This window comes from Pygocentrus nattereri, chromosome 22 (assembly GCF_015220715.1).
Source record: "Pygocentrus nattereri isolate fPygNat1 chromosome 22, fPygNat1.pri, whole genome shotgun sequence".
Taxonomy (NCBI): domain Eukaryota; kingdom Metazoa; phylum Chordata; class Actinopteri; order Characiformes; family Serrasalmidae; genus Pygocentrus; species Pygocentrus nattereri.
The window spans coordinates 34,131,238-34,156,910 of NC_051232.1; the positions used below are offsets into that span (position 1 = coordinate 34,131,238).

The 25,673-nt window shown below is 46.5% G+C and overlaps 1 protein-coding gene across 4 annotated transcripts in view; it reads right to left on the bottom strand.

Moving 5' to 3' along the window:
- The window catches only part of LOC108414519 (spectrin beta chain, non-erythrocytic 1-like), a 147,861-nt gene that overhangs the window by 36,665 nt on the left and 85,523 nt on the right, over nucleotides 1–25,673 (bottom strand). For all 4 annotated transcript variants that reach the window (XM_037532858.1, XM_037532859.1, XM_037532861.1 and 1 more), the window contains 13 exons: nucleotides 24,581–24,693; nucleotides 22,606–22,793; nucleotides 21,558–21,675; nucleotides 21,233–21,391; nucleotides 17,546–17,848; nucleotides 16,643–16,796; nucleotides 15,093–15,963; nucleotides 14,267–14,404; nucleotides 12,415–13,171; nucleotides 11,374–11,576; nucleotides 11,187–11,277; nucleotides 3,894–4,040; nucleotides 1,532–1,795 (listed from right to left, as the gene is read on the bottom strand). In XM_037532858.1, the coding sequence (XP_037388755.1) occupies nucleotides 1,532–1,795; nucleotides 3,894–4,040; nucleotides 11,187–11,277; nucleotides 11,374–11,576; nucleotides 12,415–13,171; nucleotides 14,267–14,404; nucleotides 15,093–15,963; nucleotides 16,643–16,796; nucleotides 17,546–17,848; nucleotides 21,233–21,391; nucleotides 21,558–21,675; nucleotides 22,606–22,793; nucleotides 24,581–24,693 (3,506 nt within the window). The remainder of the gene's footprint in view (nucleotides 1–1,531; nucleotides 1,796–3,893; nucleotides 4,041–11,186; nucleotides 11,278–11,373; nucleotides 11,577–12,414; nucleotides 13,172–14,266; nucleotides 14,405–15,092; nucleotides 15,964–16,642; nucleotides 16,797–17,545; nucleotides 17,849–21,232; nucleotides 21,392–21,557; nucleotides 21,676–22,605; nucleotides 22,794–24,580; nucleotides 24,694–25,673) is intronic.

A 25,673-nucleotide genomic window follows, 5' to 3' on the forward strand; every position in this document is an offset into this window, starting at 1 on the left:
CCTTAAACACTCTCGGCATTCTCTTCTCTCTGCATTCCCCGCAGACTCTCGCGCACACCCGCTCGTGCACTCGCGCACTGCGAGCAGGCGCCGGAGTCGCTTCCAACACCAGCGAGGCGAGAGAGAGAGAGATTGCGTAACTGCAGGAGGGGGTGTGGTGGTTATGTAACGCCAGCGGGAGCTGCTAACTGATGCTCTGGCAGCGGCTATGAATGAGCTGGACTCAGTGGAGACCCAGAGACAAGGACGAGTCACACAACTAGTTCAGAAGAGCGTGACCACCTGAATCGGCACAGGGGCCGCATTACAGAGGCACCTTCCTCTCTTACACAGGCCCTCGCCTCGGTTCCTCACTCCCACAACCACACAACTTGCATGTTGGCGCAAAGCCTCAACTCCCTCCGAATCTCTCCGATGGTAAGGAACTGGAGAATCACTGTATGATAGTAGAGTATAGTGGAGAACAGTGCTGCACTATTATATACAGTTATAGAACAGTAACGTTTATACAGATGTGGCTCATTTTATCATTTTCAAACAAGGCCAGCAACTGCACATCTTCAATCCTAATATCAGAATGAAATTAATTAATTACTATAGATTAAGTGACCATTATTGGTCCCACAGCAGGGGAAATTTCACCTCATTTATCCCATCCATGCAGTGAAACGCCACATACACACCCTTCTTTCTCCTCCAGTCTGACACCACACCAGACGTGAACCCATAACCTCCCACATCTGAGGCTAAGGCTTTTTTAGTTTCCAACTCTCCAACTATTCTCATATTTCATCTTTAAGGCCCAGTCCCATTTCTTATTCTCACCCCTACCCCTTGTTTCTGAGGGTCTCTTTGCCTCTTGGAATGGAGTTATGAAGGTTAATGGTCGAGATCTTCTCTCTGAAATGGGACCCTCAAATAAAAAGAGCATCACTTCATCGCCCACCTCTAATTCTTCAGTGAGATGAAGCTGAAGTCAGCTGTTCACCAGCTTCTTGTTCGATTTTTCCCGTTCCACCTTAAACGGAGCAGCAGTTCTGACACATTTTAAGGTGGACAGGAAATTTAGCTAGCTACCCACTGAGACATCAACTACTACTCGTGATCTTTTATGCTTGTTATGAAGAAAACGACCATAATACACTGAAACCACATTAAACTAAGATAAAACAGGGATTATCGTAAGTTTTAACGGAGTGAATTCTCACATTTGTGGGTTTCGTTGGTCTCTTGCTCAGAGAACTTGCTGGTTTGTCTTTGTTTCTCATATCTCTCTGTTTGGAGTCTCTGACAAACCTCCGTTTGGAGGGTCATGCAGCCCCAGCACATCACCCCATCCCTCTATCTCAACAGGAATCAGGACACCCTACCGCTAGACATGAACATGTAAAATAGCGGGGTAGGGCTATGTGGTGGGGAGAGGGGTGAAATGGGATTGGGCCTAAAAATCCAGCTTTGACATTCAGAGGCAGTGAGCCAGCAGAAGACCCCAACAACATAAGGACCATGAGGAGTATCAAGTGTATCGTACCTGCTGCTTCTTCAGCAGAATGTTGACACTGGTCAAGTCTTTGCCGAAGTCATCCGACTGGATCTGGCTCTCTAGGCCGGACAGCCACTTGTCCAGGTCGGCGCAGCTCTGCGTGAAGAGCTCAGCCTTGTTGGCGTCGAACAGGCACTGGGCCTTGGTCTGCGTGGTGGATTCCAGCTCATCCCACATCTTCTTCAGCGCCTCCAGCTTCTCCTTCACCACCACCTCGGTCTCGGGCTTCTCAGCAACCAATGCCGTGCCATCCTGTAGATGTGAGGAGAGAGGAGATCAGCACTGCATCCAACAGCAGGGTAGCCACCCTTCTACACGAACATTCAGAGGCTTCCTGAAGAACTTAATTAGCTGTTTAATTAGGGCTGAGGCTAGTGACAGACTCTGCAAGAGAGGAAGTCTCTAGAAGACTGGAACCAAGAGCAGGGCAGAGCACTGAGATTAATTGTCTGAAATTACCACTGGGCTTAGTAAAGCTGTAGATAACCATGCAAGCTGTGCAATGAACCATCTACAAATTGCGCTACACAAGTGAGGCACAGGGTTTAAAAGTCAATGTCACAGCAGGTGAACTTGTTGAGTTGAGTTGTTTTGTTTCTTTCACATTTTGTTCTTTCCAGTCGTTGAAATTTTAACACAACGTAAAGTTTGGTCAGTAGGGGGAGCAATAGGCTCACTGATTGACCTCAAACTCCACCTACAAGCACAGCCATTGGCTCACAAGCTGCTGAATACTCTCGCTTTATTGGCTCCGTACCAAAACATTCACATGAATTAGGGCTACTTCATATAAATGATGCAGCACTGTGTGAAAGTTTTAGGCATCTAAGCAAATATTAACCAGCTGACCTCAGCAGTGAGTTTATCACAATATACATTAGAATAAAGTCGTATTCATAATTCAAACAAACAGAAAAACTATAAACAGTAACGAGAATTTCTCGGGTCCATATTTTTCCTGGACACCTTCACAGCCGCCACAGAGACTCGTTAATATCATCAATTACATCATGAGCTCAATTTACTGAGCTCTGATTGGTCAAACCAGGAGCTGCTTTTTAACTACATATAATACTGGACTTCCTCGAGGAGGAGAGGCTTGGAGATGGGTAAACAAACACACATCCAGAACATCAATATTTATATATATCATTAATTAATATTCTATAAATTTTGTTTATTCAAATATTAACACTTTTCTCAGCAAATAAACACAAACTACACAAATAAATAGATTTAGAAAACGAGACTTGGGGGCCTAAGACTTTCGCATAGTACTGTGCGTAAATGAGGAGCTGGGAGGCTGGCGCTTGATTTCACGCGCTGAGTCTGATTGAATCAGTCCCTTCCAATCAGGCATCGCCAAATACATGCGTTTTATTGACTTACTCAGACGTTTCTCTTTGCTGTGAACCCAATTTGTCTTTAAGAATGTATAATTTTATTGCAAACTAAGGAAAATGAGTTTGTTGCCTTGAGGCAACATTGTGCAATAGAGGGTTTAGAACCTCTAACAGCCAGAAACAACATATTTACAGGGCAGCACTGAGTAGATACGGTTGTGCCCGTCTGTCTTTGTCTCTTCTGTGTGTGCTAACACTTGCAGCTGGAAGCTCCTGAACAATTTAGCGAATTCTTCACTCTTCCAGGTGAGGATGAAGCCACCACGGCCAACCGGTGAACCACAATGTAAAACAGGACGGCATGTTATTTTTAGAATCATCACTTTGTAAGGCATTAAGGTGAAGTTAGCTAATTATATAATACTGATTATGTAGTATTATGACATTTTTAGCATTCAGCAGTCCCTTTTAATGGGAACACTGGCCCCTATTCAACATGACGTAAAAAGATGATGCTTTTAATGATGGAGAAGCCATTCTGTGTCTGCTTCATTAACTTTCACACAACGTGGAAACGACATTTAAGCACAAATAACTGACAATCAGAGTCAGTGCGTGAAATCAAGCGCCAGCCTCCCACTACATCATTTACATATCATTTACATGAAGTAGCTCTAATTCATGCAGATGTATCTGTAGGGACTCAATAAGGCGACAGTATTCAGCAGCTCGTGAGCCAACGGCTCTGCTCACAGGTGAAGCTAAAAACGTCAGATCACGTAATGTGGTCCCTACTGTTGTTATGTTCGTCTTCCCATTAGTGTATTGTTGTGTAGCATTTGTCACTTTATGTCCAGGATCCCTTCCGGTGTTCCAGTCCAGGACTTCATGGTTTCCCTGGGCTGGAACACTGGAAGGCATCCTGGACCTAAAGTGACAAATGCTACACAACAATACACAAAGCACGGCTGAAGCTGGACGCGATATGGGAATAATCAGTCAAGTACCTTCTGGATCTTGTCCAGCCACTCCTTGTTGGACTGCAGTTCTGCCATGAAGGCCTGGTGCTTCAGCCACTTGCTGTGCAGGTTGCGCGCTTCGTCGTATGACATGTCCTGCGCCGTTAGCATCTTCTCACTGATCCACAGGGACAGCTGCACACAAGAGCCGCAATTAGGTGAGCTTCTCAGCAAGCGTCCAAATATGTGTACAAACAACACAGACGGACAGGACCTGCCCCAGCAGAACTACGGCGGTCACCTTCATACTGATCACTGGCACGGCAGACCCTTTCCTTTGCAGGGGGTGAACCATGTGTCTATGCTTCTGTGGTCAACAAGCCCTGCAGCACTTAGCATTTGTTAAACAGGCTTTCTAGCACTAGAAACAGCTGCCAGACCTGCCACTCAGGCCTCCACGCCAATAAATCTCGTGTGAAAATCTGGCCAGAATTATAGAAACTGTCAGCTCTGACGCTGTCAGTCTGCCTGCCTTGGACTCTGTTACCTCCATGGACTCCAATTCCCAGCATGCTCTACCTATGGACTACAGTGACTCTGCTGAGCATGTGACACTCCGGCGCTCCGGCTCGCCTTGTTTCTAATCAGTGAGATTGTCTACACCTGTGAACCTGTGTATTTAAGCCCTGTTGTTTCCTGTGTTTGGTGCTGAGTATTATCTAGCCTCTAGCTCTGTTACGACGCGTTTTCCTTGTTCTTTCCCTTTGTTATTTCTGTCCTTCGCCTGTACTTCGTTTTCTCCTTTTTTGCCTTGCCCATTGATTGCCTTTCTGTTGCTGTTTTGTTTGTACTTGTCTCTACCCTTTAGCCTAGCCCCTTTACCTGGTTTTTGCTCTCCTGTGTACCGACCTTTCTTCAGTCCGACCACCCTCTGGTATGTCTATGTTGCTGCTGTTGTTGTTGTTTTTGACCCTGCCGGTCCCTTACGATTATCTTGTATTGCCCTATTAAATTAAACCTTGTAATATCCATCAGCGTGTGTCTCTCCTGTTACGGGCAGTCGTGACAGAATACTCAGCCTTAATGGAGACAGCTGATACTGAGGCCTTACTCTCTGGCCTAACCAACCACGACCAGGTTTTAGGGCAGCACCAGCAGACGCTGGCCGGCCTCAACCAAAGTGTGGGTGAGTTAACTAACCGGCAAAACAACCAGAGCATTCAGCTCACTCAAATCTTTGCTGGTTTACAATCTCTCACCACTAATCTCCAGTCCCACTTGCATGACCAAACAGTAGGTTCTGTTTCTGTAGCCTCTGGTCACTTTTTCCCTATCTGTAAACCGGAGCCTTATGATGGTAACCCAAATAAGTGCAGTGGTTTCATTCTCCAGTGCTCGGTTTATTTTAGTAATTCCCCACCGAGTACCGACCAGTCTAAAATTGCATTTATAATCTCTTGTTTAACAGGTAAAGCATTAGACTGGGCAACTGCAAGTTGGTCGTTTCTCCAAACTCTTTCCTATTCTGACTTCCTTTGCCAACTTCGTTTAGTTTTTGACCACGCCCATGAAGGACAGTCCTGTGGGGAGCAACTTCTTTCCCTTCAACAGGGCTCTAGTTCAGTTTCTGAGTATGCCTTACGCTTCCGAACTCTAGCTGCGGGTAGCGGTTGGAATGAACCAGCTCTGCTTACCGTATTTCGTGATGGTCTTAACTCACGGGTCCAGTCTGAGCTTGCTTGCAAGGATGACGGCCTCAAACTGGACCAACTCATTTCTCTGGCTATCCGTATCGACCAATTGTTATCTCGCCGAAATCCTTCCCGTGGGAATCGACCCAATACGTCCTCTTGGTCTGTTTCTCAACCTGCTCTGCCTCTGCTTCCTTCTACTGTTCTTCCTGTTCTACCTTCTGCTTCTACTACCGAGTCACCTATGTCCTGTGATCGGACCCGTCTTACGCCGGAGGAACGCCAACGCAGATTCCTGAACCATCTGTGCCTGTACTGTGGAGGGTCCGGACATGTGAAGGCTTCCTGCGAGCTTCGTCCACCACTTTCCTCGGCATCTTCTTGGGGACAGCGCGTGGGGTTTACTCCGCGCGCTAACGCGGTCAGTGTCCCCACCAAAGGATTGCTCTCACGGGCTCTAGTTCTGGATATGTTGATTACCTACCAAACACTCTCTCTCCCTGTTCCAGCCCTAATAGATTCCGGAGCCGAGGGAAATTTCATCTGTGCCGACTTGATTCAGCGACTGGGAGTCCCTACAGAAGAACTACGCACCCCACTCCGTGCTCTCGCGCTGGATGGCAAACCCCTCGGCTGTGTCCCAATAACCCTACAGACTCTCCCTGTTACCCTCCAAGCTAGTGCACTACACTCTGAGGAGATTTCCTTTTTTGTTTTACCCTCCACTGATTTCCCCTTAGTATTAGGTTTCCCCTGGCTAGAACGTCATGATCCTGTTATTTCCTGGCATTCTCGGGAATTAGTTTCCTGGTCCCCTTATTGTTTCGAGAACTGCCTTTTCCCTGGCCACATCACTCTCTCCTCTACCACTATAGAGAGTCCCGATTCACTGAACCCTGTTGTCATCCCTCCTGAATACTCTGATTTCCTTGAAGTCTTTAGCCCCGTCAAAGCCACCAAACTCCCACCTCACCGCCCGTATGATTGTGCTATTGACTTAGTTGAGGGAGCCGTTCTGCCTAAATCCCGTGTCTATCCCCTAACTCTTGAAGAGGAGAAAGCCATGGATGCGTACGTCACTGAAGCACTAGCTCAGGGATACATCCGTCCATCTAAGTCACCCGTTGGGTCTGGGTTTTTTTTCATTAAAAAGAAAGATGGTGGGCTTCGACCGTGCATAGATTACCGGGGGCTTAACGATATCACGAAAAAATATGCCTACCCTCTTCCATTGATTCCCGTAGCTCTTGAACAACTTAGGGGTGCGTCTTACTTTACCAAACTCGACCTACGTAGTGCGTACAACCTAGTGCGTATCAGGGAAGGGGACGAGTGGAAAACAGCTTTCACAACTACACGCGGCCACTATGAATACCTGGTCATGAGCTACGGCCTTTCCAACGCTCCTTCCGTTTTCCAGGCTTTTATGAATGACGTTTTTCGTGAGTTTTTGAATAAATTCGTCATCGTTTTCATAGATGACATATTAATCTTTTCACCGGACTTCTCGTCACATGTAAATCACGTTCGCCAAGTCCTTCTCAGACTCCAAGAGAATAACCTGTATGCTAAAGCAGAGAAATGCGAGTTTCACTTACAGAGGGTATCCTTCCTAGGTTACGTCATCAGTTCGTCTGGTGTTTTGATGAGTGACGATAAAGTTTCCGCAGTCACTAACTGGCCCAAGCCTGGCTCCGTTAAGGAGTTACAACGGTTTCTGGGGTTTGCTAATTTTTATCGGCGGTTCATCCGCAACTTTAGCTCTACGGCCGCTCCTCTCACTGCCCTCTTGAAGGGATCCCCTAAAAAGCTCTCGTGGTCTGATTCCGCTCAGGGTGCATTTGATGCCCTTAAACTCGCATTTTCTACGGCACCTATCCTCAAACACCCCGACCCTGAGAAACCTTTCGTTGTGGAAGTGGATGCTTCTAACACTGGGGTTGGTGCTGTTCTGTCCCAGCGCTCCGGTATCCCTCTTAAGCTCCATCCCGTGGCTTACTTCTCTAGGAAGTTATCACCGGCAGAACGTAATTATGGGATAGGTGATAGGGAACTTCTAGCAGTAAAACTGGCATTAGAAGAATGGCGCCATTGGTTAGAGGGTGCTGCACACCCTTTTACTGTTCTCACTGATCACAAGAACCTTGAGTATCTAAAATCCGCCAAACGCATTAACTCCAGGCAAGCTCGTTGGTCTCTTTTCTTTTCACGTTTTGATTTTTCTATTTCTTTCCGTCCTGGTCAACGTAACACTAAGGCTGATGCCTTATCTCGTATTTTTGCCGTAGAGGAGGAGGAGTCTTCCGATCCGGAGCGCATCCTTCCTCCTACCGTCCAGATCGCTGTCATTCAGTGGGAGTTCGATGAGCAGATACAACAGGTAAATGCTCATCGAACTCCCCCGGAGGGCACTCCTCCGGGTAAGCTATTTGTTCCTCCGCAATTTCGTAACCGTCTCATTACTTGGGCTCATTCTTCTTTGACGTCTGGTCACCCGGGCGAAACACGTACCCTCCAATTACTCTCCGCTCGTTATTGGTGGGATAGTCTCAGGAGTGATGTTCACTCTTTTGTCTCCTCATGCCCTGTTTGCGCCCAATGTAAAATCCCCAGAACTCTCCCAGCTGGCAAACTTGTTCCGCTCCCTGTCCCTGAGCGCCCTTGGTCTCACATCGCTATAGATTTTGTCACAGATCTACCTCCCTCTAACGGCTTTACTTCTATCCTCACTGTGGTTGATAGGTTTTCTCGGGGAGTTAAGTTTATTCCCTTCCCTTCACTGCCCTCTGCTCTACAGACCGCCCAAGCTCTATTCGAACACGTATTTCGCAGTTTTGGAATACCTGAGGATGTGTTGTCAGATAGGGGACCCCAGTTTACTTCCAGAGTATGGAAGGCTTTTTTCGAACATTTGGGAGTTACTATTAGTTTAACTTCTGGCTATCATCCCACTTGTAATGGTCAGTGTGAGAGGGTAAACCAGGAACTGGGCAAGTTTCTGAGGGTCTATTGCCGTCAGTATCCCTCCGAGTGGTCACAATATCTCATCTGGGCTGAAATCGCACAAAACTCTCTGGTAAATTCTACTACCGGACTCACCCCGTCTCAGTGTGTGCTGGGATACCAGCCCTCCTTAGCTCCATGGACTGCTCGCTCTTCTGGAATCCCCGCTGTTGATGATTGGATGCGACGCAGTGAGGGCGTCTGGGAGGACACCCATCGTCGTATATCAGATATTCTCCAGAGGTACAAAGCACAGGCAGACCGGCATCGCGGTGACACCCCCGTCTACTGTCCTGGGGATCGTGTTTGGCTCTCTACGCGTGACTTCAGGTTTGAAGGAGCCTGTCGTAAGCTCCTGCCCAAGTTCATTGGTCCTTTTAAAATTCTCAGTCAAGTGAATGACGTTACCTATAAGGTTGGTTTGCCTCCCCAGTATCGCGTTAACAACTCTTTCCACGTTTCCTTGCTCAAACCTGTAGTTTCAGGTCCACTAGCAGAGGATGACCCCATTGACGTTCCACCGGTGTCGGAGAGGATGGAGGATTCGTCCACGTATTCGGTGCGGGAAATACTGGATTCGCGCAGACGTGGAGGTAACTTGCAGTACCTGATTGACTGGGAGGGGTACGGGCCCGAGGAACGCTGCTGGGTGGCCGCCAGGGACGTGCTAGATCCAGGTCTGGTCGCTGACTACCACGCACGCCGTCCGAACCGTCCTGCACCCAGGCCTAGAGGGCGTCCTCGGGGCTCTCTCTCCGGTTCCTCTCAGGCTCCCCGGGGCTCCGCACGAGCCCGTGCGCGGCAGTCCAGTTCCTCCGCAGGCCCTGTTGTGGCTCCCCATTCCTCCTCCGGTGTCTCGGTTGGTCGTCGTCGGGGTCGTCCTCGCATTCGTCCCGCTCCGGTATCTTCGGGGGGGGGTTCTGTCAGCTCTGACGCTGTCAGTCTGCCTGCCTTGGACTCTGTTACCTCCATGGACTCCAATTCCCAGCATGCTCTACCTATGGACTACAGTGACTCTGCTGAGCATGTGACACTCCGGCGCTCCGGCTCGCCTTGTTTCTAATCAGTGAGATTGTCTACACCTGTGAACCTGTGTATTTAAGCCCTGTTGTTTCCTGTGTTTGGTGCTGAGTATTATCTAGCCTCTAGCTCTGTTACGACGCGTTTTCCTTGTTCTTTCCCTTTGTTATTTCTGTCCTTCGCCTGTACTTCGTTTTCTCCTTTTTTGCCTTGCCCATTGATTGCCTTTCTGTTGCCATTTTGTTTGTACTTGTCTCTACCCTTTAGCCTAGCCCCTTTACCTGGTTTTTGCTCTCCCGTGTACCGACCTTTCTTCAGTCCGACCACCCTCTGGTATGTCTATGTTGCTGCTGTTGTTGTTGTTTTTGACCCTGCCGGTCCCTTACGATTATCTTGTATTGCCCTATTAAATTAAACCTTGTAATATCCATCAGCGTGTGTCTCTCCTGTTACGGGCAGTCGTGACAGAAACATATGCTGCATTTACAACTTATTAGTGCTAAAGCAATTATTCAACACTACTGACCATGTTGGCAATAAATAATGTCGAGTTTTACAATTTTTTAGAGACGTCCAAGCTACAGTAACTCAACACACTGACTCTAAGGCAGCAGATAGTGAAAGAAAAAGAACAATTATGAGTGAAAGTTTAAAAGAGGTCAAATCTGGAAGCACTTTCTTAAAAGGAAGGATAAAGTAGTCATATAAACATTCGCAAGTCTGACTGAGCTTTGACTGAACTTTCCATGGAAGCGCAATGTTACCTTCAACCAGTGGGAGAGACAACATGCTGGCGTGGATTCTGAGGCAGCAGGATGTTCAGTAAGCTTTAGCCTTCCCTCCACATTCTAACAAACTGAACTCATTAAGTCACTTACTTCACTGCTTATTATTTACTGTAGCTTAAAACTGATTTATGTCATTAAACCAGTGAAACCAGAGAACGACATGGATCGCTTTTCAAAATACTGTCAGCCAGACTGCTAATCCTGCTGAGCCACCTCCCTCTCCATCAGCCCTGGAGGTCTGGGGTCACTGGGATGACTGAAGGTCACTGGGCTGACTGAAGGTCACTGGGATGACTGAAGGTCACTGGGATGACTGAAGGTCACTGGGATGACTGAAGGTCACTGTGCTTTAACAGGTTGTGCTTTTGAATACTGTGTTTTCTAAACGTGTTACTCCCCAGTAATGAATGAACTTGTGGTGTCTGCCGGTCAGCGAAAGGCCAACATCCTCAACCTCCTTCTCACATTCATACCCCAGCCATGTTCTTCTTTCCACTCAACTGTAGCAAATTCTAATATATGCAAGTAAAACAGGCTCAGGATCTCGAGCCAGACGGTAAAAACTGTTGTTGTGGATATTTGTTGTGGATATTTGTAAAATATGTGAAAAATCTACAAGACAAGTTGCCAATTGAGTCACAAGCTCTGCATTTTTCAGTGGCCACAACATGAAATGCCGTGGCCCAGCAGCGCCCCTGCATGACTTCATCTCCAAAAAGAAGACTGTAATTGTTTATGAACTTCTACCAATAAAGTAAACATTGAAAATTCTGGAAGAACATGCTCTATAATGCAGCTGAAATACTGAAGGTAGATCAACATTTATCCCTCAAACTCACCTCCTGACAGTCCTGCAGGAGCCTCTGGAGATCTCGATTATCCTTCAGTTTCGTGAGAAGCTCACTGGCTGCCCCGCGGTTCTTCTTGCGCCTGCAAACATACCCCACACCCCCCCACACGCTCAATACCGTCTCACTGTGGCACACTGCGGCGCATCATCACTGGCGAGAACGTACGGTACCCCACCTCTCTTCGATAGAGCCCACTTTCTCCTGGATGCGATCGGCGCTGATGTTCCCGTCGCTGACCAGCCTGCGGCCCGTCTCCACCACAGCGTTGATCTTCTCTTCGTTGGCGTCCATGGTGGTCATGAAATCTTCCTGCTTCTTAATGGCTGCTTCTGCTCCTTCCAGGGTATCTGGCATCTCCGTGTGCGCCAAAACATACTCCTGACGAGAGGAAGAGGAGAGTGAAGGAGTGTCAAGTGATCACCAGAGCATGTTTCTCTCAGCGAAAGGCATGATTGTACTGCTGGGTTTAAGATTTATCTCTAGAGGTGGTGCTGGTATTATCTCTCCTCAGAGCCAGACACTTCTAACTGAAGCCATCTCCTGCCATTAGGATCAAACAGATAACATGAAAAGGCCTTTCAGTCGTCTACTGACAACATCAGCATGAGTATGAGTGCATGTTCATGAAAGTGCACTCTGTACATGCATAATGCATGCAGTGAATGCCTTGAACGCAGTACATGCTTTACAGTAAAGACGGGCAACATATGATACAGTTATACTACATACAGACAGGTGACACAATAAAGGAAACATCTACACAGCGTTTTGGCTTTGGAGGAGAACGCTAACCATCAGTTCTGTTACGTCAGCTAACATCTAAGCAGGATAGCATTTCACAAAAGGATGGAGGGAGAAGAGGGGCCCATCCTACCCACCCAGAGAGAGCGAGGCCAAACATGCACTCCCAGCCACAGATAGCTGTAGCATCACCAGGGATCAAACCTGCACTCTCCTGAAGACAAGGCCAACGCTTGGACCTGTTACTCAGGTTTTGCCCTTAATTTATCACCCATATGTAGATAGTTATATTAGGGCTGGGCTAAGTGAAGCACACACACAAGATTAGATGATAATGATTCAAATCTGAGCGAGTGAGGTCCAGCAACTGGTGCTGAAGGGACAGAAATGCAGAATTAAACCTGTTTCATGGTGGAAATATACTGCCCACCATTACTTTACAGGGAAACTGACACCCAACCCCTTGGTGCCCCACCTGATTGTTGAGGAAGGCCTCAGCCTGCTTGGTGTCTCTGAGGAACAGCTGGTAGGCATGCGACTGCGACAGCAGCTTCTGCCTGTTCTCCCACATCTTCTGCAGCTCGTTCCAGCCGGTGTCCAGCGCCTGCAATCTCTGTCTCAGGAACATGTGCTGGGCGTCCGTCTGGCCCTGGGTGACCATCTCGCCCATGTCCCTCATCTTCTGGTAGTCCTCTTCGTAGTTGCGGATCTCATTCTTGATGCCCTCGTGCTGGGCCAGCAGCTTCTCAGCTTCAGCCAGTGTGTTGGGCATGTCCTCGGAGGCCACAGCCGTCTGGGTGCGCGACAGCCAGGCCTGGAAGTCGTCCAGCTCCCTGAGGAACTGTTGGAGCTTGCTGGCCTCACCCAGGGACTCTTCACGAGTGCGCAGCGTGCTCTTCATCTCCTCCCAGACGTCCTTGATCTCTCCCAGCCGGCCTTTGATGCCGGGTCCCTGGTCCGGATGCTCCTCGGCAAGCCGGTCAGCCTCTTTACCCAGGTCACCCAGTTTGTCCTCGATGGCGACCAGGTCACGTTCCATGCCTGTCAACTTGCGCTGGAGGGCCATGACACCGGCCAGGTCGTTGCCCAGCTCCTGTGTGGACTCGATGACTTTGGTCTTCTCTCGGATCCAGGACTTGGTCTCATTGCATTCGAGGTAGTAGTTCTGTACGCCGAGGGCTGAGTTCAGGGCGTCCTTCTTCCGGTCCACCAGGTCACGGAACTGGCTCCACCTGGACAAAGATGGAAGCTCTTTAGCTCTCTAAAGTGACAAACTCTTACACTTATTGAAAATGCATCATGCCTTTTTGTAGACCTAAACTTTATATTAGTGCTGTCAAATCTTTAAAATTATTGTGTACATTTATTGTGTAGTTCATCTTGATCAACTGCAGTAATTTGACCCTAAATAAAGTATTTTTCCATTTGAAAAGCAGTGCAATTTGTTATACCTATGTGAGTGGACAAAAAAAGGCTTCCTCAGATGCATTTATAACTTTCAATAAGTAATTAATCATCATCTGAAGGCAGGGTTTACATGAACCTGAAGACAGAAATCAAGTGATTTTAATAGAATGAACGCCGTTCCTAGTTTTTATCGCGTCCATTGAGAGCAACAGTGCCTGCATGTTCCAACTAATACATTTATATATCATATACACAGCCATTGGTTTCAATAGTAGCCTTTCACTCTCATTCACACACCATCTGGGGCAGTCGTGGGCTGGAGGTTAGGGAACAAGCCCTGCAACCGCTAGTTCGATCCCCAGAGCCGACAGCACAGGACTGAGGTGCCCTTGAGCAGGACACCCAGCCCCCAACTGCTCCTCGGGTGTTGCGAATAGGACTGGCCACCACTCCGGGCAAGTGTACTCACTGCCGGTGGTTTCACTGCACGTATGGGTTAAATTGAGGAAGTGAAATTTCCCCATTCTGGGACTAATAAGGGTCACATAATAATAATAATAATAATAATAATAATAATAATAATAATAATAATAATAGATTCTTGTTACAATGGAGGTTCTTGAAGCAAACGAGAGCTTTCCTCTTTGCTATTGCTTTTGTTAGTCTGCTGCTTCTTGATTTATAGGTCTCCTGCAAGCACTGTCCAGTGTAGTCTGTTGAAAGCTCTGAAGCTGACCACTGATGAAGTAAAATAATGACTAACAAGACAAGCTGTATTCTCTAACTGTGCTGGTTGTGTCTAGTAAGTGCTGTTGGTGTAATACATCTCATGATGTCTGCCCAGTGTTAGCGCTGTGGGCTGTTTAACTGTCTTTGCTGTCTTCGCTGAATTGAGTTGAACTGAAGTGATGAAAGGTCACCTGTTGTTGAGTTTGTCCTGCTGAGATTTGATTTCTTTTTCACTTGGGTGACCACTGTGGATCAGCTGGCGGGCTATCTGGTTCACCACAGCCACTTGAGAGGCCTGGCTGTTCATCTCCGGCTCCAGACTCTCAAACCTGAAACACAGCAACACACGCAGGGCATGAAGTTCAACTGAGCTCGTTTCCCTATAAACTACACTGCTCTAATAAATGGAGGGAAAACTGTTTTAACAAGGAGAGGGCTGGAAATCTTTCCATGTCTCACTGTGGGAACAGAGGTATTTATTTACAAATGTCAAAGAAAAATGTCTATAAAAGGCTTCATTTACCATTTTATATCACGGCTGTTGGAACAAAACCTCACATCTTCATTTTCGTCATTTTTCAGGTTTCACACTTTGAAAATGCTCTGATTTTGTGTGTGGTTTTCTTGATTAATGGACCAAAATAAATGACACAAAACTTCACGGAAAAAATTCTGGTTTAATTAATTCACATTAAAATAAAGTAGTAAAGTTTTTCTTCTCCTGTAAAGTTATAGTTTTGACGGTTTTGCTCTGACAGCAGTGACACATGATATAAATCACTAAGCAACAAGATTTGATCACTTTAATTAACGTTGTGGTGTCTGACTATATGGACAAAGGCTGCTTGTATGTATGCAGAGCTACGTTTGAGTTTACCCTAATTTCAGCATGTAAATAACATGTAAATTCATTTATCACATTATGTGTAAATGTTGATCGCGCAAGCACAACTGGCCTCGCTCTCTCTGGGTGGGTAGGATGGGTAGGATGATGAAGTGAATATCTTTCTCACTCACCTGTGCTGAATCACTTCCAAGTCCTCCAGCTTCTCTGGGATCTCCATGCCGTTGAGCCACTGCTCCTTCTCGTCAATCCACAGCTCACAGGCGTCCGCCTCGCTCAGCATCTTATACAATGCCAGTGCATCCTGCAGTGCCTGCTTCCTCAGCCTGGTCAGCTCAGCAACCTCCTTGTAGCGCTCCTCAATGCCAGCCAGGCGCCCGCTTACCTCGGTCGACTGCGCCTGCTCCTCAGGCAGCGTCTTCGCCTGCTCGTGCAGCGCGTCCAGCACGGGCCTGTAGCTGGCGATCTCTTCGGCCACATCCTTGTGCTTCTTGACCAGGGTCTGCGTGGAGAACTCGTCATGGCCCACGTCTGCGCTGGAGACGATGCGCAGCACATCCAGCATCCAGGCGTCCATGTCATCAGCGTCAGCTTGGAACTGGTGCAGGGCGCAGGCCTCCTGCAGACGGGCCTTGCGTGCCGCCGACAGGCGCTCCAGGCCAGCCCACTGCTCCTGGACATCAGTTATGCGCTGGCGGATCTTCTCGGCACCGAAATGACTAGCAGCCACCAGCTCCTCACCCTGGTGCACCGTCTGCTGGAGGCGTCCAGCACGACCGCTCCTCTCGTCCTCCAGGGCTTTGTGCTTGCTGAGGAGGCGCACCACCGCTGTCAGGTCCTTGCCGCAGTCGTCTGATGACAGGATCTGCTCCTTCTCGCGGATCCAGCCTTCCTCCTCTGCCATCTCCCAGAAGAACTTCCAGAGGCGGCGTGACTCCTCTAGCCGGGCCCGGCGCTCGGCCGCCAGCTGGGTTAGCTCCTGATAGCAGAACTCCATGTGGGCCACGCGGTCACGGATCACCTGCGGGTCGCAAGGCTTGTATCCTACACGGGAACAAGATAAACGGAAACATGCTTCGAGGACTGAATGGTCAAACACAACTATAGTTATTAACCCAACACCATTGTGATGTTAAGAGTAATGATCAGTAGAGCTGTACCCAGCACAGCACAGCATTCTTAAACAGGCAACACTGGTACCATAAAAATTAAGAGTGTTTTAACACAGATAAAAACTACATAAATGATTAAAAAATTCCAAAAAGTGCAACAAAATGCAATTTAACTATAAGAAAATTTGTAATTTAATGTAATATATATTATATTATATAATATTATATACAGTACATGCAATGCCAGAGCAGCACAAAATGATCAGTTATCATCCAATACCTGCTTTGGCTTGTCAGTCCTTCACTACGTGATTATCAGAAGTGCCCGTGATGGAATTTAACACATCTATCCCAGGGCTATCCCAGGGCTATCCCAGGGCTATCCCAGGGCTGTGGGCATCCCAAAGATATAAGCTCATGTGACTTCATGTTACTTTGCTAATTTGTGTTTTTTTCTGTGTGTATGTGTAAAATAAGATAAAATCCTAATTTAAGATAAGATTTGCTTCCGTAATAGAAAACTGAGATATTCTGCATCATTACGCGTGTATTATAATGAGCCTCGCGGTCCTAACAACACACAGCACTCTCATTCACTTATCTGGACGCACCCTCAGTGTCGTCAGCAAACTTCTGAGCACTGGCGTTGACCGCTTTGACGCGGTCGGCCTGTATGGCGACGTCGGCTTCGACCAGGGCGTGCTTCTGCAGCAGGTCCTCCACGCCCAGGAGGTGCTTCCCATAATCCTGAGACAGCAGCAGCATCTGCAGAGGCAAGTCACAAGCTCCCATATCAGATGGGAAGTAACACACACTGCTACAGTTTCCTATTAAGAGCGGGGCGATACGGCCAAAAATCTTATCACGATAAAAAATTCATATCACTCGATATCGATACGCATCACGATAAACGTTAAATCACGATTTCTTTCAGGTGCGAAGGCTGGTTTTTTGCTCCTGGGAGGTTCATCGCTGTTTTAAACTATCCTTTATGGTCAGAACACGACAAACACTCACCAACCAGTGGAACATCTCACAAGTCTGTCATGGGACGGTGGGAGAAATATTCTGGTTATTGCCAGCTGGAAAAGCACGGCTGCAGTTTTTGTAATAGTCGTAATTTAAGAAAGAAAACGGATGATTTTTAGCTGTCCGGTGACGAGGCTCGGCTGTCCCGTTACAAGTGCTAAACGAGTGGCCGACAACAGCGCTAAACTGTTTCGTTTCTCAATGTGAACTTCGTAAGAACAACAGCAGCTGGCTCGGTAGGTCAGTGATGGACCACACCGCCTCACTGCCGTCAGTCCTACCACATCCATATCAGAGCGCATCACCATGTTCAGACACCAGCTGGCAGACTGGGTTTCTCTGTACGGTCGTGGTGGTTTTAGGGGTGAACCGCAGTATATCTGGCGCTCGCTGGGTAAAAGCATTGACTGCAGTATGAACCTCCTTTTTAGGGACGTTTAAACTGAAATCTGTTGCTAAACCAAAGCTGCTAAACCAAAACTGACCTTCATCTCATCCATCCAGTCCATGATGTAGAGCATCTCCTGGAAGACCCTCTGCAGACCCAGGTTGAGCTCCAGCCTCTGTCTGCGAGCCCTGAGCAGCTCCAGCAGGTAGTCCCACAGTCGCAGGACGTTGTCTTTGCGGGCTGTGATGCGCTTGATGTCGTGATAGTTCTCCGCTTCCAGTTCTCCAGCCACAGCCACCACCACCTGGACACGCTCCTCGTACGCAGCGATGTCTGTCTCGATGGCCTCGTGCTTTTTGGTGGCCGCCTCTACAGCTTGCAGGTCAAAGCCGAAGTTGTCCTGGATGGGGCAAGACGAGCAGATCGGCATGTGTTACTATGAGAACAGTGCTGGGATCTGAAGGAAACCATGGTTTTTTTGATGGCTAAATATGAGACCATGATCTTCATCAATATGCTCATGTGACTGAAATGTTAGGTCAACAAGCTACACCTATAATTCAAAAGGCAGTTAAATGTTCATACCAGAATACAAGCTCAGGTTCAGCACAGCAGTACCACAACTGACCACAAGGGTGTGCTGAGAGCTAAGAACAAATTTAACAAGTGTACAGATACAGAAGCACAGCCTGGTCCTGCGCAAGAACCCTGTATGACTTTCAGACGTTCAGACGTGGGTTTCAGAAATCTTCCGCTTGGAATTATAAAGTTCCATCAAACCATGTTCTCATTCTGTGACCCTTCATAACATCACGTGAGGTGTTTTTTTAGGTTCTGTTCCTTATGGACTCTTATCTAGAAAACAGAAAGGTTCTATACTGATCTATATGTGGGCCAATCAGGTTCTACTTCTTTGTCGTGTCGCTGTTCTGCAGGGAAAAGTCTATAAAACTCTATGAAACATGAAAAGGTGTTGCTGAAACTCTTCCAGCTCTTTACGAAGTCTTACTGTCTTCAATTTGTTAAGTATTTAAGCCTTAAAGCTCATGAAATAATGAATATTTGAATTTAATAGGGCTCTTATTTACAATATAAACTTTAATTTCAATAATTTCTTTCCTTTTTCTTCTCTCTCCTGAAATAAGAGTCACATTTCTGATATAAGCAAAACCTCAATCTGACCAGCTGCACTGACCTGCTGCGCTGACCTGCCACCCTGCCACGCTGACCTCCTGCGCTGAAACCCCGACTTGTCGCACTGACCTCCTGAAAATCATTTTTTATTTTCACGTTCTGCCAGATAGAACCTAATAACTCCAAGTGGAAGTACTTGGCATTATACGGTTCTCTGCATTGGACCCATTCCAAGCACTCATCAACACTTTTGACAGGATTTTGATATATATACATTTGGAGTAAATTTAGGGTGTCAATCATGGTCATGGTCATGGTATGTATGTAAGACACATGTTCCACATATAAGTTTTATTATTTGCAAGGCAAAATCTTTGAAGCTCAATATCTCAAAACTGCTCAGAACACAGGCAGAATCTTATAGATGCCTGAGGACGAGATGTTCCAGCCTGTGCGCTCTAACAGATGTGGGCAACTACGTAACAGAGGCCCCGTTGAAGTGCAGCTCCATACTGTGAATTCAGTCTATAATAACTGCACAGCAGGAGTCGCATTACAGAAACGTTTCTCTTTAACTCTGAAATCTGACCTGGTTGGTCTCCATGACGACTGAATTTAGTTCAGTAGCTCTTCCAGAATATCAGCTCCTCCCTTCATCATCTCATCATGAACTCCAGATCAGAAAACAGCACCACACAAACATCCTAACTGGACTAAACCTCCTAAATCCTGTCCTAACTTCAGGATGAACCCCAGCAGGGTCCTGACTCCTGTTTAAGACCCGTTTCTCTGGTTCTGAGGCGGCTGAGTCAGGCGGCGTAGTTCACTACCAGCATAATGAGCTCCATTTATTCCTACTGTAAAACGCGGCTTTCGCTGGGAGATGTTTTTCTCTTCTAACTCTGCGTTTAAACATCTCAGACGCTGCCGACTCGAACTCCACCGCCCCTCTGACCACCTTCCTGTGTTAATGTAGAGGATGGAGTATTACAGTGATGGAGGTGAATAATGAGGAGGCGGAGCTGAACGGGTGTCTGTTTATTAGGAGGAGGAACGTTAGCGCACTCGGCTAAAGCGATTGGGAAATGGAGACTGAAACTGGGGAGCGGCGACGCTCTGATAAACAGCAGGGGGCGCTCTGATAAACAGCAGGGGGAGCTCTGATAAACAGCAGGGGGAGCTCTGATAAACAGCAGGGGGAGCTCTGATAAACAGCAGGGGGTGACTCTGATAAACAGCAGGGGGCGCTCTGATAAACAGCAGGGGGAGCTCTGATAAACAGCAGGGGGCGACTCTGATAAACAGCAGGGGGCGACTCTGATAAACAGCAGGGGGCGACTCTGATAAACAGCAGGGGGAGCTCTGATAAACAGCAGGGGGAGCTCTGATAAACAGTAGGGGGAGCTCTGATAAACAGCAGGGGGCGACTCTGATAAACAGCAGGGGGCGCTCTGATAAACAGCAGGTGGAGCTCTGATAAACAGCAGGGGGAGCTCTGATAAACAGCAGGGGGAGCTCTGGTAAACAGCAGGGGGCGACTCTGATAAACAGCAGGGGGAGCTCTGATAAACAGCAGGGGGAGACTCTGATAAACAGCAGGGGGCGCTCTGATAAACAGCAGGGGGCGACTCTGATAAACAGCAGGGGGAGCTCTGATAAACAGCAGGGGGCGACTCTGATAAACAGCAGGGGGAGCTCTGATAAACAGCAGGGGGCGACTCTGATAAACAGCAGGGGGCGCTCTGATAAACAGCAGGGGGAGCTCTGATAAACAGCAGGGGGCGCTCTGATAAACAGCAGGGGGCGCTCTCACTGTATACTTAACTTCCAGTTTCAGCTTTAGTTTTATTTGACCTCCGAGTACAACAGTAACGGTAGCTAAAGTCAGCTGCCTGACTCGAGCACTTTGATGACGTTTCCATTTAAGCTGTGACTTTGATTGAGTAGGTTAAGGTTTCTTAAACTGAGATAAGATGCTGTAAGATTCCTAAATTAAGACCAGATTTGCTTCTGTAATACACGTTTGTGAAAAGCCTTATCTTGACCGGTCAGATCTTAAGTGAAGACAGACAGACGGGACGTTTCCGTGATACGGCCCCTGGTCTGCTGTTAACCTGCCTGGACTTCGGTATTCGGTATTTGGACGCTCTGTGTCTTTATGAGAAATGTTAAAGCTTTCTGTGCTCTGCACTGCCAGCACACTGTGACATCTCTGCTTATTTGGGCACGCTGGTCTAAAGGTTATGACAAAAGTCATAGAGCTGAGCTGGTACATCATCCATGTCTCCTTAACAAGTAAAAATGCAGCAGATCAGAAGAGCTTGAGTTTAAACAGGTGTAAGACTTGCGTCTAATGCAGTGGCAAACACATCTGTTCATTTTCTGGTTTTGAAGAGCCATTTTGAGAATGATTCGATTGGTATTTATTGGTATATCCATCTCATTCAGAAATACCAATAAATATTCAAGGGCTGTAAATCACTGTTCAGGCCAGCCGACCTCAGACAACCTCATAACTCATTGCTGCATTAAAGTGGAACCAAAAAATGAGACGGTGCCAAGTTTAGACTATGAAGAGATCTGATTAGGCTTGTGATCCAGCTCAACTGCCCGCCGCAGTGTGTACTCTGTGTTTGTGTGTATGACGCACCTGCGAGACGAGTCGCTGGTTCTCGCTCAGCCACGTCTCTCTCATGGCTGCCTTGCGGTCAAATCGGCGAGCGAGCTGCTCCAGTTTCTCCTGGCGGATCAGCTCTGTTCTCAGGGCCAGCTCTCTCTCGTGCTCCGCTTTCTCGAGCCTCTCCCACGCCTACACACACAAACAGTCACCAACCAGTTACGATATACAAATCACTCATGAAGCGAGGCACATGTGCTGCTCTGAATGACCGATGACTGTTGGAGAACTTTATGTTCTGCAATCAAGCGACTGGTTTTATGTTCGATATGAAATTCCAAGTGCTGGCAGGACTCGCCTTGTTGATGTCTGATATGAGCTTTCCCTCTCGAGGCATGTAGACTTTCTGATTGTTGGCTCGCATTTTGCTTTGGATGGTGAACAGCAGGACCTCCAAGTTGCCTTTTTCTGTAAACCTGCAAAATGAAACAACATGGCCTGTAAACCTGACCAGCCTGTGGGTCATGTAAATCCAGCTCCTCTGAGGAACAGCGCTAATCTATGTTCAGTAGAGATTCACAGATTGTGTATGACCTTCCCTGCCAAACGGTTGTTTAGCTGTGTTATACTGTAGAGGATTTATTGTATCCCTGCATTTATTGTATTTACTGTCTGTCTGCTGTTCTGTGTTAAAAGCAATACAGTGTCCTGGAGGAACTACATTCAACACATCTGTGATGAGAAGAAATGGCAATAAAGACAACTTTAACTAGGACTTTTGTTGGATCCTCCAAAAAAAAAAAAGATCAATCAGAGTTGGTCGCTCAGTTTGATAATCAGACATTTCTTATTCATGTGTCAAGTAATTTGACTCATCAGTACTTTAACGGTCACCGCAGACAGAAAAAAGCCCAGCCACTGGCTAGACGAGTGACAAAGGAAAAACCTGAGCAAATGAGTGGAGAAACATCACAAGCGCAGATGCTTCTAGAAAGTTTGATCAAGTCTAGTAATATCCTGCCCTGCGGTGTGGCACTGGAGGAAAACATCTGTCTTTAAAAGTGGGTTAATTATTGAATATTGGGACATGGGTGGCAGGCAACTGGCCAGTTTATCAATAGGAACATGTGCTATGACCAACAGACGATTTTGGACCAACGTGGTAGATGGCACTCTCCAAAATGTGTGTTTCCAGACTCTCCAGTGCCGTTCCAAGTTGTTCTGGTCACTTATGGTGGCCCATCTCCTTACTAAGAGACGTCATGTTGGGTTTTCCTGTAACCGGTCACTCGTCTGCATATCAGTAAAATGTAAAGGCCAATATAATGTTTACTGAACCGTAAGAACCTAAGCATGAGAGACAGACAGTAGAGGTCAGGACTATGAGAGACTGTGAGGAAGCTCACTTGGGCGGTTTCTCCACCGTTCGGTAGGTGTTGAAGGCCTGAAGCTGCTGCTGCACTCCCACCAGAGAGTTGGCAAACTTGCGATTGTTGAGGATGATGATCGTCTGCTCAATCCACTCCAGGAGGTCAGAGGCCAGAGACTCGTACTTCTCGATCATCTTCTCAGTTTCGATGGCGTTGTCTAGAACCTATGACCAAGAAGTGGGACTGTGAAAACCGCTAGTACGTAATTATATCACGGTGCCGAATGTGCTGTGTGATGGCAGAGACATTGTTTCACAAAGGATTGCAGTGAGTTTTGGCCTAAACATGAACGTTAAATCTGAAGAACTCATATTTCTTCATATTTCAACATCATTTTACCTTCATAACCATTGAATATGAACACTCGACACGTGGGGTCTCTGGTGGTTTTGGAACGTAAACTAAACATTTTATTTTTTGTGTTGTAACTGCTTCACACCACTTAGTGCAACACCTGCTCTCATATAAATACAACCAATCTGTCTTATATGCCAAGTAAATATGCAATAAATATACTTTTATTTCTACTCTCTCAAACTTTATTTTATGTCTATTTTTCTGTTTCTGCCTAATTTACACTCACTGGCCACTTTATTAGGTTCAGCTGCTTGTTGACACAAATATCTAATCAGCCAATCACGCGGCCACAGCTCACTGCATTTAGGCGTGTAGAGGTGGTCAAGACGACCTGCTGAAGTGCAGACCGAGCATCAGAACGGGGAAGAAAGGGGATTTAAGGGGCTTTGAACGTGGCGTGGTTGTTGGTGCCAGACGGGCTGGTCTGAGTATTTCAGAAACCGCTGATCTGCTGGGATTTTCACACACAACCATCTCTAGGGTTCACAGAGAACGGTCCGAAAAAGAGGAAATATCCAGCGAGCGGTCAGTTGTGTGGACGAAAATGCCTTGTTGATGTGAGAGGTCAGAGGAGAATGGGCAGACTGGTTCCAGATGATAGAAAGGCAACAGGAACTCAAATAACCAACCAGAATCTCTGAGGAACGTTTCCAACACCTTTGTTGAAAGTCTGCCACGAAGAATTAAGACAGTTCTGAAGGCAAAAGGGGGTCCAGCCTTTTACTAGCAAGGGGTACCTAATAAAGTGGCTGGTGTGTGTGTGTGAGTTTATGTTCAGTTGTGTGTGTTGCTCTAACACTGCAATTTCCCTTTGGGATCAATAAAGTTCTCTATTTCTTTCTTTCCATCCATGCATCCGACTAATTCCCATCACTGCCACTGCAAAGAAATCTGACTCACTAAGGTTCTTAATGAAGTATTTCAGATTAAACCCCTCCGAGTGACTTTGTTTACTGAATTATGCAAAGTTTTGTAAGAAAAAGTTGAAAATGAATGATTCGTTAGAAACATTTAATTGATAGAGAATCTTTATATGATGTTAAAGTTTACAGTTATTTAACAATTTATTAAAGTTATTTAATCGTTTATTAAACAAGTCTTTAAAAAAAGTTTCTTTAAGGACCCCAAGTGGTTCACTTATGGCACTTTTTATCAACTTTAATCCTTCTGTGATTAGAATGGATGTCATGGGGCTGCTTTTTAACTACATTTAATACTGGGCTTATAATAGAGGCCTGGAAATGGGTAAACAAACACATCAACATCCAGAACATCACTATTTATTATATATATATATATATATATATATAATTATTATTATTAATTAATATTCTATAATTTTTTTTATTCAAATATTACCACTCAGCAAATAAACACAAACTACACAAAAAAATAGATTTGGAAAATGAGTCTTGGGGGCCGAAGACTTTCACACAGTGCTGTATGTAAACGACCTCTGTTCTGATTTGGGGCCAAACTGCTGTAGGCTGAACAGATGGGTCTACGTAAATGTGGAGGTTTCTGTGAGATCACATGTATAATGAACTGGAAGCCAGCTGTTTCTGCAGCTGCCTTTGTCAGGTGACCGTCTCACCTTCCCGATGCGCTTGCCCTCCACTTTCAGGGCCTTCATCTTGGAGAAGTAGTGGTAGTAGGTGACGACATAGGTGATGATTGACTTCTCGTCAGGATGGTCGACGCTGATATCTGCAATAAACACACACGAAAGCCCTTTAAACTCACACCGTCAGCGCAATAAAACCACCAGCGTCGGCGTCGCTCTCCAGACAAAACACTGGGGCTTGGCTTCCTTCTTTCTCCGCAGACATAAATGGAGGGAAGCCCTGTGTGATGTGCTGTCGGAGGTGTGCCGGTCGAGCGCTGTACTGTTTATCAGCAGAACAATGCGCCACCGCTTTCTCACGCTCCTGCTCTTTGTTCCTCTCTCCGCAGGTGTCTGAAGACTCCAGCTGATCTCCCATCAGGACACGACACTTGCTGCTAAAACTCTTCTATCAAGGAACGTGCTCCACAGCAGCTGGAGGCATGTGTGAGATGTTGATGATGCCATTGAAGTGCTATTCTGAGGCCCAGCCCGAGGACGCCCCCACTGTCTCTGGATCAGTTCTGCCGTTTCCACACCTGGAGCCTCAGAAATCTGGACTTTCGTGAAGCCAGAAAGGGTTTAAAGAACGAGTTCACACCAAAAAGCACTTGTATTTACTGCAGAACTCTAGCTACGAATACCGATCTGCAACTTCTGAAGCTTAGAAAACCTCCTGGAGACACTGACCATGAAAGACGCTGCAGAAAAGTGTGGAAAACACTGTAATATTAACATTAATAATGTTTTATTCACACTAATAACTTGTATAACATAGACGTCGACATTATAAACTTAATACCAAAAAGTATTTTAGGTGTTTTATTCAATAATTCAAGGCAGAAACCACAAGAAGTGAGAAATAAATTAAAGTTACTATAATTATTAAATAATCACTGCAAATAAAATAAAATTATTATAATTCTTTTGTCAGATTATCGGGATTTGATCACCGCTTGGAACACAAGGCATGGTATTTTGATTTAATAAGATTTCAGAATCATCCTAAACTGCAGAAAACTCTGCACCCACCTATTAATTGTTTAATTATAATATATTTAATGGAATTTAAACAGAAATCTAC